The 13,628-nt window shown below is 39.5% G+C and overlaps 1 protein-coding gene across 1 annotated transcript; it reads right to left on the reverse strand.

Moving 5' to 3' along the window:
• Positions 1-7,838: 7,838 nt before the first annotated feature.
• Positions 7,839-9,146, reverse strand: LOC149079186 (uncharacterized). The gene has a single exon (XM_089240092.1). It carries the CDS (start codon positions 8,941-8,943, stop codon positions 8,200-8,202), a length of 744 nt encoding a protein of 247 aa, XP_089096218.1. The 5' UTR covers positions 8,944-9,146; the 3' UTR covers positions 7,839-8,199.
• Between the last annotated feature and the right edge of the window lie 4,482 nt (positions 9,147-13,628).

Raw genomic sequence — 13,628 nt, forward strand, 5'->3', positions numbered from 1 at the left:
GAGCCCCAGAGTGAAGCTGCATAATTTGTACACTAATGGAAAGCACCATCAACAGAAGTAAAAGAAAAGCAACATTATCATCACTACGAAAATTCCCCCACGAAGAATAGGGGGGGGGGGGGGAGTGATAAGACCTGGAGGTCAGACGGAAGGTCCCCGGAGATGGAGCGTGCCGAAAAATTACGCCAAAGCGCTGCCCATACTACTAAGATAGACACGCATATGTCATTTATGTCATCGAACGATAAAGAAGAAATCTCTTTTTCTTGCAAGACTTCTTGAAGAAGAAGCGTATACAAGTGTATATCAAATGTGTTTGCGAATAGGAATAATAATAATAAAATGAAACTTCCGTTTAAAAAGGGAATGGTAATGTTTGAGTGAGAAAGGCGTATCCTGTCAACACCCACCCTGATGACATAGCAGCAAAAACGCTTTGGCCGATCTTTAAAAAAAAAAAATTTCCCGTCTTCCAGATAACTTTGAAATAATATGGAATAAATATTTTGTGAAAAAATAAAAATTATGAGGTATTTTATGGTATGAGGAGGAAAAGACAAAGGACTATATTTTTGGCGGTGTTGTACAGTAATAAAAGGTGAAATGTTCTTCAACCAATCATTCTGGGCATCGCCCATGTGCTTTTATTTACATCAGGACCCAAGATATAACAAACAGAGATTAGTTTGGACGGCGTCGTTATTGGTGTGCGTGTTTGTACGTGCTTCTGAGCCTATCTAGAGCCTTCAATTCTTTCCCTAGTCTTACTTCGGGAAAGTCATTTAATTTAATAGTCATAATAATTGAAATTCGTCATTTTTGAGTCATTTAAATTCGTTTGTCATATCATGTTTCCCAATAGTTGTTACTGCCGCTCAAAACCGTTGAAACAGCTCTCGGATGGAGCCATCGTTGATGATGATGATTCGTTTCGGAAATCGTACCCGCTGAATGCATTGCGAACGCTTGGGAATGCTTGCATTGCACGATCCGCGCGCTAGTGTATACGCGCCTTTAAACAATCCACTCAGGATATCAGACTACTATGTTACCAAACTTATATCTCCCCCGTTCTTTCCTACGCCGCTGAAATCTGGGACCCCTACACCTCCAGTAATATAGACAAACTCGAATCAATTCAAAATAAATCCATCCGATTTGCTTACGTCTTTGTTTGCTGATCATCTTTCGTTTCCATGTTCGATCTTAAAAACGAACTTCATTCTCCTCCCTCTCTCTCTACTCTTCGTCTCATTTCTCGATTAACATTGTTTTATAAAATTTTTCATGGTCAATTAAACATAGGTATCTTAAATCTCTGGTATCTTAGCCAAACTATCCTCTTACATCTCTCGAAGACTCAACCATTCTCTTTAAATAAAAACTATTTTGCTTCCACTGACTGCTTTAAATAAAGCTTCTTTCCTCATACTATTGGTGAATAGAACAAACGCCCAAGCTCTATTGTCGAATCCCCCACTATCACTAGGTTTTCGTCCAATAGCAAACAATATCTTTGTCATTTTCAATCGCGTCCTCTTGTATAAGCCCCAGGGCCAACAATATTTTATAAATAACTAAATAATAAATAGTTTTAGAGTACTTACAAAAAAGCGGCCCCCACTGCGGTTCTACATCACTCAACTTACCCGCGGCACATTCTCAGACTATTTAAGTGATCCGCGGCATATAATTACGAATCACTTGAGCGATGCGTGGCACAGAGCACTTAAGCGGCTCGGATACATTTCCAGATCACTTTTGGATCCGCGATATATTTAGAGATCACCAAAGTGGCTCTGTAGGGCACTTATCAGTGGGGGAAATGCTACTTCAAGTGACCACGAACTATCTAAAGCTTTTTTCGCGTTCTTGGCGCACCGAGTAAGACACCATTAAGAATATTTCATATTTTCATAATGGGTGGTCGATAACGTAAGCATTATCCAAAGTCCCCTCCCCCGTGTCATCAAAAATCAGCAAATCGGAAACCCCTTCCCTCTCATCGATGCTGACATAATACTTGAATGACCCCTAATTAATAATCGTTGAGATTAAAAATCAAATTTTCTTGCATTCCGCATTGAATTTTAAATTTAAATTCACATAATTTAAATTTTGGAACCAGAAACCAATTTCCCCGACTTTTGTCAAAATTTCCTTGTTTTTCACATACGCTCATTCTACACTTAACACATACACTGGTGAAATAAATTAAGAGAATTTGCATATTTTATCGAATTTCATGAAAAGAACTGAACTGAATGTAAAACCACTGCTTCTAGACAGAAATGCAAATCTTGTACGTCAAATACGTAAGCGTACACGTGTGTGTAGGCGGAGGCAGTAGAAAAACAGGCTTTATAAGCGCGCGTAAGTTAAGACTCATTTCGTTCGTTAGCAATTTCTTGGTGTTATTTTGCAGCAATCGGTTAATTTCGAATTGTAACAGTAAAAATGAGTAACCACCAACGTTTAGATGATGGAATGAGGTGGCGAATTGTGGGGAGGCTAGAAGCAGGCCAATCTCAAGTCCAGATTTGTAGAGAGTTCAATTTAACGCCCAGCGTCGTGTGTAACTTCTGGAAACAGTTCCAGGATACCGGATCCATCGAGAGAAAGCCTGGGCAAGGTCGTCCAAGAGCCACGACGGCCGGAGAAGATCGCCATTTGTCGATTATAGCGAGGCGTAACAGGAGTGCTACAGCTTCTCAGCTCTCTCGTGACTTGTATGCAGCCACAGGAACCCGTGTATCAAGGGTGACTGTTTCCAAGACTTCATGACAGAGGGTTGTTTGCAAGAAGACCTGCTGTTTGCGTCCCGCTCACTTCTACGGACAGGAGAATCCGTTTATCATGGTGCAGAGAGCATAGAGATTGGAGTATGGATCAATGGGCGACCGTTCTCTTCACTGATGAGTCCCGGTTCAGCCTAAGCACCGATTCTCGCCGTACGTTCATATGGAAAGAACCAGGGACCCGCTACCTACCATCCGATGTCCGCGAAATCGCCCATTATGGCGGAGGAGGTTTAATGGTCTGGGCAGGCATCATGTTGGATGGCCGCACACCTCTCCATGTCTTTGAAAGAGGCACTGTGACTGGTGTGGGGTATAGGGATGAGGTCTTGGAGCCCTATGTTCACCTTTTCAGGGGTGCAGTTGGCCCTGAGTTCATTTTAATGGACGATAACGCGAGGCCACATAGAGCTCTTCTGCTCGACGATTTTCTAGAGAGTGAGGATATTCGCCGGATGGATTGGCCAGCCAGATCTCCAGACCTTAACCCTATAGAGCATGTCTGGGACGCTCTGGGGAGGGCAATTGCAACTCGCAACCCCCCTCCGGGAACCATCCAGGGAATGAAAACAGCGTTGCTGAACGAGTGGGACCAATTGCCACAGGAAATGATAAACTGCCTTATTTCAAGTATGAAATCATGCTGCGAGACCTGTATATCTGTAAGAGGGGACCATACCCCACATTAACCCATTTTTTTGTTTATTCTGCAATCGCTGTTTTATACCTTCCGACTCCAACGAGTGTTACGCACGATCATGCGTGTGTATTACAATTATTGAATGGTTATTTGTTTTGTATTGTATGTACATATCAAATTTCATTAAAATCGGTACAGTAGTTCTAGAGATAATCGACCAAGTCTGCAAATTCTCTTAATTTCTTACACCAGTGTACATTACGCCCTTGTCTTTCACACGCAGTCCACGAGGCAACAATCTGTAAGCACGCAGATGACCCAGGAAGAAAAATTTCATTCTGGTCTGGTCACACGTGTTGAGCGTCCTCCATCGACATAATTATCAACTATATTCTTCTTTACTCAGAAAATCGTCTTTCTTCAAAATCATGATTATCATTCGATAAATAACTTATTCTCTTCAAATTTGCAAATAAATTTTAAAATTTTATTAGATTTGTGTTGCAATCATCTACAAAAAAATTTCTGTTGAAATATACTGAGCGTAATTTTTTATATGAAAAATAAATTTTCAATTTTGGTGGTACTCGATTAATTGTATGCGTGTTATAAATGTGCCGAGTGGGTTAATAATACATCCATAACGTAGCGTCGTGTTATTATGAATGTGAGGGGCCATTCAAGTATTACATCAGCATCGACGGGGGAGTTTGGATGATGCCTACGTCATCAACCACCCTTTATGAAGATATGAAATATTCTTAATGGTATCTTATTCGGTGCGCCAAAAAAGGAAAAACTTTTCGATAGTTATTGGGCAGTGGGCACTTGAACTAACATTCTCCCTATTGATAAGGGGCCGTTCAAGTATTACGTAAGCAAATTTTTAGCCAATTTTTGACCCCCTCCCCGTAAGCAAAATTTCGTCATCAATGCCCCCACCTCATAACGAATATTGGTGGGATCAGAAACGTATGCGGTAGGAGGGGGATAGTGGATCATTCCCCCCCCCCCACAGACGAAAAACAAAATTTTAATACAAAAATTAAAATTTCGAAAGAAAATATTTATATATGTTATTATAATAGATTTCTGTTAATTTCAATGCTATTTGAAGGCTATGAACTCAAAAAATTTCTCTTTAAAAAAATTCATTGCGACCCACCCTTTAAGCCATATATGGTAAACCCATGGCCTGCGGACCAAATGTGGTCTTGAAGGTTATCTCATGTGGCTTGCCCCTCCCCCCCAAGCATAATTTTGTAAAAATGGACTAAGCGGCACATTTACAAATTGCTTAAATAACCCCGTGGCACAAATCTAGAGCATTCAAGTGGCACATTTTCAGATCACTGAAGGCCTTAAAGATCAAACAAATGTTAATTAACTGCCATGTAGTTATTATTTCCTAACACTAATTAAACAATTGTTAAAATAATTTATTCCTGATGCTGATTAAGCAATTATTGATTATTACCTAATTAATTTACTCAGACCATAAATGGTCAATTGGTACATTGAAAACGAATATTAAATATTCAAATTAATTAATTTTCTCGAACAGCATGAATTTCAAATCAATCAATTAATTAATTAAATAATTGGTCATTATTTTGTTACTGCCAGGAAGCATCGAGTTCTAGGTGGTTAATTTAATAGTTAATAATTAAGTAATTATAATGATTAAATAATTATAAATACTAATTAATATTATAATTAAATAATTACAAGAATTAATTCATTTGAGTCGAGAACTAGTTCATAATGGTTAATTTATTCATTGAAAACAGGGCTTTGACTTGGTGAAAGTTCGAAATGAACACATTTACAAGCGAATCGTGGACTTTTACCAACTCGCCTTGGTAAAACCTCTGATCTTTGGGCTTTCACCGTAACACATATACACACACACATATATGTAATTGAAATAATTTTGGATGGCCAAGGATCATCATGAATTGAAGAATACCAAAATAGTTGCATAGTTTTCCCTTCAGCTTTCATGTTATGCTCTATTCAAATTGTATATTTTACAAGAAAGAAACATGCATATATTTCCCAAAACAATTCTGCGGAGAACAGAAAATTATTTTACAATCATAACAAAGAGTATTTATTCTTTATATAACATAGTGAATCTAAACATTATATGCAATCAATGTATGTATTTTCAACAGGAATGTTTTACATTGGAAAACAATATTTTTGAGATCTTCGACAGTTTTTTTGACTTAAAAGTGGGTTTTTGACGTAACAGTTTAAACCCTCAAAGCAGAATATGGCAAAATCTGCGACGTACATCAGAGAACAATCTGGAAGAAATTTAAGAAACGTTTAGTGTAGAAACACAATTATGGGAATTTTTACTGTCAGAACATTTCCATTCAGCCGAGGGTTTGTTGCAGAACAATGCAAAACATGCAGAACAAGCTTTGGGGGTTTAAACCATCAAAAACTGTCATGCATCAAAAACCTTCCAACTCTGCACTGGACAAACCTTTTCGTCTGAACCATAGTTCCTAAAAAGTTTTGCTCCATAATCCCCCCCCCCCTATCTTTCAAAATGTTTTCTTCTCATCGCCATCCCAAATCAGGCCAACCCATCTGATCCTATACTGCACCCAGAGCTTCTACTGCCCCTCTGAACCATTCCCTCTGCATCAATATCCCCCTCCCCCCCACAGGGTGTGATATTGCCCAATTCGGGAAACGCTGGTCTAGATTAAGGGTTCTTTGGATTCTTTTCGATAAGCTTAGACAACCAAGACCCCACTTCTTCGAGCTGTTCCTTGCCAGAAGCTGGTCTTTCCACATGCACGAATACTTGCCACATACTCTTGGACCAGAGATTCCAAAACTTATCGGAACTGAATTCCACATTCCTCCTGTATAAAAATAGCATCCTTCAGCTATACCACCTTTCATTTCTCATAGGCAAACCCCTAGTTCTCATGAATGTCTGTGCAGTTGCTCATGCAGCAGTCGATGACACCATGGTCTGTCTTTCGTCTGTGTCCAATTGAATATCTGGCCCAGATTATGCCCCCCCCCCCACCTCACTCAGTCGTGTCTTGACAGACCGTTGTTGTCTTTTAGTGAGTTGCCTGTTGGAGATAATACATGTTTCTTACCCTTAAACAGTACCCATTATAAGTTATGGTACAAATAATGCTATCGTAAGGCATGGGCAGAACTACCTATTGACCTTGTAATAGTAAGATCTGATAAGGACTAGTCAGCAATTTTTTTGGAGAGGGACAACTGATATTTGGGGGTAAGTACCCAATCCCCCCCCCCCCACAACGGCCTTGGATCTAGTTACAATTTTCGAGTAGGTAAGTTACTGTTACTCAGAACTTACCCTTACTTAGACAGGTATTTCTGGAAAGACCAAAGAAAATTGCTTGAGGGCCTATGGTGGTCTAAAGATGGCCCTGGGTACAGATCGTTCTTGTTCCGAAGAGATTATTGAACCCTGTACTATGCCTACTAAGAACCCAGCCCTGGATAAAAGCATTATCAAGAATATACTTTTAAATGGAAAACTGTCATCTTCTATGCACTTCTACTTCATTATACATGATATCACAAATATATTTTGATTGACTCTACCAAAGTTGCTCTCAAAGACCAATTGCATATATCAAACCTGCTCTGGGTCACCAGAGCAATCTTCGGTACAACCCTCTGAATCATCGCCATCGTCCTCTTCCTTATCAGTAGGCATCCGATTGGATGAACCTTCTTGTCCAGATCAATGATCCTTGGGGTTGTCTATGATAAGCTTGCTTAGAACAAGATCAAGACACACTTGTTCGAGCAGTTCCTAGCCAGCAGCTGGCCCATTCATGTGTGCAAATACAATGATATGTCTTTAGACTTTGTTCATGATGCAGAACTTGCAGGAATTGGTGTCATCTTTCTTCTTGTATAAAATAGCATCCTTTGTTGAACGATGCTATTTTATACCTCCTTTCGTATCTCATCATCAACGAGTTGGGATGCCAGTGTAGTTGGTTGTGTAACAGTTAGTATGCTTAAGCCTGTCCTCTGTTCATGTCCTATCAAGGACCTGGCACCAATTAGTCCCCCTCCCCTTTTAAATTAGGGGTAGAATTTGGATCCCCGCTAGGTCATGCCTTTCTCACTTTTTGTTCTCTCATAGAGTTATCTGTTGGAGATTAGACATATTTCTTCTTAAACAGTATCCACCAAAAGTTATGATTCAAACAGGGTCACAACTAGATGCTTGGTCAGCCAAGGCAAACACACATTTTGGCACTTTCTCTGATCCATGCCCTGGGCACTGGACCCGCCTGATGTTTTTGGACGTGAGAACAATGAAGTAATCATGTTATTCCATAAAAATCAGCAATTCTCTAACATTTTTTTTTTTTTGGGGGGGGGGGGGTTTACATCTTTCAAGCGTAAGTATGTTACATTAAGCGTTAGACAGGTATTTATAGCCAGGTAGGAGGGGGGAGCCTCAGAAAAAGTTATTTTTCTAAGGGCCTATGATAATCTTAAGACCGTCCTGGATATAAAACCTTCTTGCTTCAGAGTAACAATCAAATCTTACACTTCGCTAACTGAGTGGCCCCTGAAGTGGCAAGCATGAGTGACTGAGTGACAACATACATCAAAACGAGGAACTATCATCTTTAATGCACTTTGATTTTATTATATGCGGTATCACAATAAATAAATAAATAAATTTTGATCTTCTCTACCGAAACAGCTGTCAAGTATCAATTTCACGTGTCAAACTTGCTCAGTGTCGCCAGAGCAATCTTTGACGCCGCACTCTGTATTTATTGGTACTGAACAGTCATCCGAACTGTGCTCCGAGCCATCATCAGTTCTGCTGTCTGAATTGGTGCTGCAGTCTGAATCATCATCGTCGTCGTCATCATCCCCTTCCTTCTCTGCGGACGAGCGTTTCCGTCTAGACCAACGGTCCTTGGGGCTGTCTCCGATAGGCTTGCCACTGTCGTCGACCAAGACCCACTTGTTCGAGCTGTTCCTGGCCATCAACTGGCCTTTCCACGTGTGCAGGTACAGCGATATGTCCTTGGATCCGTGATGCCGGAACTTACCGGAATCGGTGTCCACGTTCCTCTTGTACAGCATGGCTTCCTTCAGCCACACCACCTTCCGTATCTCATCGGCGACCCTCCGGACGTCGGGGATGTCCGCGTAGTCGGCCGTGTAGCAGTTGATGACGCCCTGGCCCGTCCTCTGTCCGTGTCCCATCGTGGATCCGGCACCGGTTATGACCCCCTTCTCGACCAGCCGCAGGATCTGGATCCACGCCCGGTCGTGCCTCGACAGTCCCTTCTTGTCCCTCACGGAGTTGTCCAGGAACAGCATCCACTTCCCGGCTGTCTTTATCTGGTTGTGGTAGGCCGGGCCGAATCCAGTGGTTATCCAACACTTGGACGAGCCATCCCTGCGGCGGGCGCGCTTATCGGAATCCTCTCCAGCTGGTGCGGTTGGTTCGAGCATTTCCTCGAGGCGCTACGGTCAAGTTCGAAGCACTAATTTATTCTCAACCGGAGACTAATGGATAGGGAAAATGTCGTATCCGGAATGCGAATCGTCAAAATTCAACCCGTCGTTTTGAAACGGATACCTGTGGAGGATACCTGAACCCTGACTGTGGATTTTCCATAAATGGTGTCACATTTGTTGATTGTTGACATTCGAAAAGTCACAACGTATTACACGTGATCTACACCTACAACGACTTTAAGACAGATGCGCGAAAAATATTTATTGAAACTATTCATCGCTAAAGTGACCATACGTCCCGTATTTTCCGGGACAGTCCCGGTATTTTCTCTTTTTTTGGCCGTCCCGACTTTTTGGCAAAAGTGTCCCGGTTTTTCCCGTATTTCACACGACGCCTACTTGAATTTTTATTCTTTATTGAAGTCGAAGATTGAAATTATTTTTCAACTCATAAATTATTTTATGATAGTTACAACTATATATGAGATATTAATCTCCCATATTTGCCTTGGTAAACGTTTTTTTTTTTTTCGTGGAATACATTTTAATCCACTGCAATTTGCAGCAATGCATCATTTCCCGCCATTGTGATTTTTCCGTAATTCAACAATATTTGGCAACTTTGTTTGGTTTTCGCATCGTTTTTGGCGATAATTGGCGATGTCCCGTATTTGGAATCCTGGTGTCCCGTATTTCTCTCGAGAAAATATGTTCAGCTTATTCATCACTCATCCATAAAGCTAACTTTATTAATTGTGGAACAGCTTGATTATATTTGATTATAGAAATTTAATGTAGAAGGAAAATTGATATTAGAATGGTATCATGAAGTGTTTGATAAATTTCCGAGTAAAACTTTCTATGGAAGAGTAAGCTGACCATATGTTCTTGAAAGAAATACGGGACATTGGGATTATAAATACGGGACATTGCCAAAAATGACGCCAAAACTAAACAAACTTGCCAAATATTGTTGAAATTACGGAAAAATCACAGAAAAGAAACGTTCACCAAGGCAAATGTGGGAGATTAATATTCTCACTTATAGTTGCAATTATCATAAAATAATTGATGAGTTGAAAAATAATGTCAATCTTTGACTTCAATAAAGAACAAAAATTCAAGTAGGCTTCGCGTAAAATACGGGAAAAACCGGAACACTTCTGCCAAAAAGTCGGGACGGCCAAAAAACAGAAAATACCGGGACTGTCCATGAAAATACGGGATGTATGGTCACCTTATAGAAGAGTCATATTTTTGTTGTTTACTCAATGAATCTGATCTCGAATTATAATTTTTATACACAAGAACTCAATAATCACTAAAAAATTGATTTATTTCTCAGATTTTATGCTTCAATTATGAATATAAATATTTTTTACGAAACTGGTAGCGTCAAATGACCGTAATATTCAAGTCACAAAATGAACGAAAAATGGTGTCACAAAAAATTCCTTGCAGATGTAAAAGATCTGATTGATTATGTCAGTGGAATCATTTTCAAACGAATTGTTTAAACATTATTTTTATATTAAAAAGTATTGGTCATTATATTATAGTGAAATATGAAATTGACCTTTGTTTAAATATACGTGCTACTGACCATATATTTGAGAGTGGAATTTTTTCAACTGTAACCCTGTTTGGAGTATGGGATGTGACACATGGAACTATTGTTATAGTTCAATTGAGATATTTTAACTTTACAATATTATTTATGAGAACTATGAACATTTTACTCCTTATATGAATGTCTTTTAACACCTAGGCCAGTGATTCGAATAGGGCATACAGAGCGTGGTTACCTTGACCACAAATAACCCTTATCAACGGGGAGTGCTAGTGTTCCATCTTAATTAACATTTACCACATGAAAACAAGTAAAAAGAACCAAATCACTACAAGTCACACATACACATTTATAATAGTTGAGATAATTAAATTTTAATTACTTTTCTTCCTCAATGAGATATTTTAACAATACAGCAGCATCATTTAAACTACTTCAAATTAACATTGAGCAAATTCAAAAGTCTCTCATTGCAGAAAAAAAAAAATACTTTTCCAACGACAACATTTAACAAACCTCTACTTTAAACAGCGAAACAAACATATCAAAAATAAACACAAAAATGTGCATTGTCATAGCGATCATTAGAATTAAGACACATTAAAGAAATTCCTACTTAACTGAAAATTCAACGGGGGGGGGGAGTTTGATCTAACCTCAATGAAATCATGATATTAACAAAAACTTTACAAATTTCCGGATCACCGCCATGAACTCAATGAAATGGTGAATGAGAGAGAGAAACAAAGAGGAAATACCTCACATACTCACAAATTCCGAGTGACTCGATGTTCTGCCACCTAGGGGTCAATGTTCCTGCCACAGTTCTTGGATCTCGAATCAAGTTCTAGGGGCATCGGGAAACAGGCGGCCTATCCAAGATAGGACAAAACGCTCCGGATCCTTCTCCGCTGGCATAAGACGCTCTCAGGCTCTGCTCTGGACATGGTGACAGGCTTCAGGATCGCCTCGGCAACAAAATGGGAACACTACTGCGGTAGCAAACAGCAACATCTCGCAAGGACGATTTCACATTACTAACACGGAATCGGCTACATTTGTCTCTTGAGTGGAAATTGGAAGACTGACCAACCCACCGACGTTTCGAGGGTATAAGTAAATTGAAAAGTGGGCGTGGCTTCGAAAATGCGCACACTTTGATTCGTGGCGTAAATGTTTACGACATCAATTTTGACCAATTAAGGTGAAAGGGCAAGTCTAAAATCCGGACAAAAATAACGCCCTGAACGAAACTTTGATCCCAAGGACAATGCATAAATGTTATACAAAAAGGAAAACGCTTAATTACGTACACACATCATTAAAAAAATACAAATCAAATTGTACCATTAGATGGGAAATTAATTCCGCGTTCCAATGATAGGTCACATGACATACTTCGACGCATAATTAATGATACAGGAAGAATTTCGTGATATGACAAAGAAAATTAAAAAAATTAATTAACACATGATTTTAAGGAAACAGTTATTTTCCGGATATTATGCTGAGGTGAGCTCGGAAAGAAAAGTCATCACGTCTCCGCCGGGACTCGAACCCAGGCCTCTTGCATACCGGGCAAGCATGCTTGCCCGGTATGCAAGTATGCAATCATGTTCCTGGAACATGATTTTAAATTCAAGATGACACATAGAATACACTTTCTTGAAATATCTAAATATTTTCCAATCAGAATTATTATTCAAATTCAACAATAACAAATATCAACGGCACGTGTGTAAGTTTCCATTTAAAAAAAAAAAGAAATTATTAATGAATTACTTAATTAATGATTCCACAAAATAGATCAGCATGTATGTCTCATCCTCCAGAAAATTCTGATGATGTTGCAAAAAGTTTCAAACACGAAAAGCGGTAATTTTGTGTGTTTCCCTCTGCAAAAATAAACAAACAAACAGAAAAATATTCTCTCCATGTCACCTTCGAGATCGGAAACGAAAGTTCGAAAAATGGCCATCTGCTTCACTATCCTGGAACAAATTTAAATTTTTACAAACTCTTAATTTTTCCAACGAAGATGCCTCAAAATCGGTTCACTGTTGACACCAAGGAGCAAAATTTCCAGGGGATTAATTTAGAAAAAATCGGTTCAAAGTCTACGATATCGGGATCGTGTGGGAAATCAAAAATTTCGAAAACACATACCGTGTGTACAAAAAATATGTGTGTAACCTACTCGTTTTCCCAACTGAAAAAGGACAACAAACTAATTTTCTTAGTACACAAAACACATGACACATATCTACTATTTGACACAAAAATATGACACATAAATATGATATGAATAACTCTCGATTACAAAAACACTATGTCATATGTCAAAAGAGGGGGAAAAGTGTGGCATGACTTTTCCACCTTGACACTATGATGCCCTCGAGACTATAATGTCCTTTAAGATATGGTGAATATATTGGATATGAGGCTGCGAATCCAAAATTGGGCCGCCATGATTGTTGACATAATTATTAAGACGGCTTTGATTATTGGTAAGAAAACATCTTATATCCAGAGTTTGCTGCCATCTATAGTTCAGAATTGTACTATTCAATAGTTTATTCATGAGTAATAGATGGCAGAACAAGTCCATTCTTATACAAGGATGACGTCACTCTCCGCTACCATACGAAGGTTTTTAACAACTGGCTGTTGCGAAGATATATTTCGGAAAGAGAGAAAATTCAACTGCCCCTGCGGGAAATCTAACCAACGTCCTTTCACTTTCCGGGTGAACGCCCTAGACCACTAGACTACAGAGGTACAGAATCTCTCAATCTTTCCTTGGAGCTCGTGTACACTAAAGGGACCGTACATGGTCGGCCGGACCAGACTCAGGCCAAGCTCACAACTGCTGACGTTACCACCAGATGGCGACTTATACAAGGATGACGTCACTCTCCGCTACCATACGAAGGTTTTTAACAACTGGCTGTTGCGAAGATATATTTCGGAAAGAGAGAAAATTCAACTGCCCCTGCGAGGAATCAAACATCGCTCGTGTACACGACCTACAAGGAAAGATTGAGAGATTCTGTGCCTCTGTAGTCTAGTGCGTTCACCCGGAAAGTGAAAGGATGTGGGTTCGATTCCC

The sequence above is a fragment of the Pholcus phalangioides genome, unplaced genomic scaffold (genome assembly GCF_987345545.1).
Source record: "Pholcus phalangioides strain wild (caught in Gottingen) unplaced genomic scaffold, Ppha-v1.0 ptg000012l_1, whole genome shotgun sequence".
NCBI lineage: Eukaryota > Metazoa > Arthropoda > Arachnida > Araneae > Pholcidae > Pholcus > Pholcus phalangioides.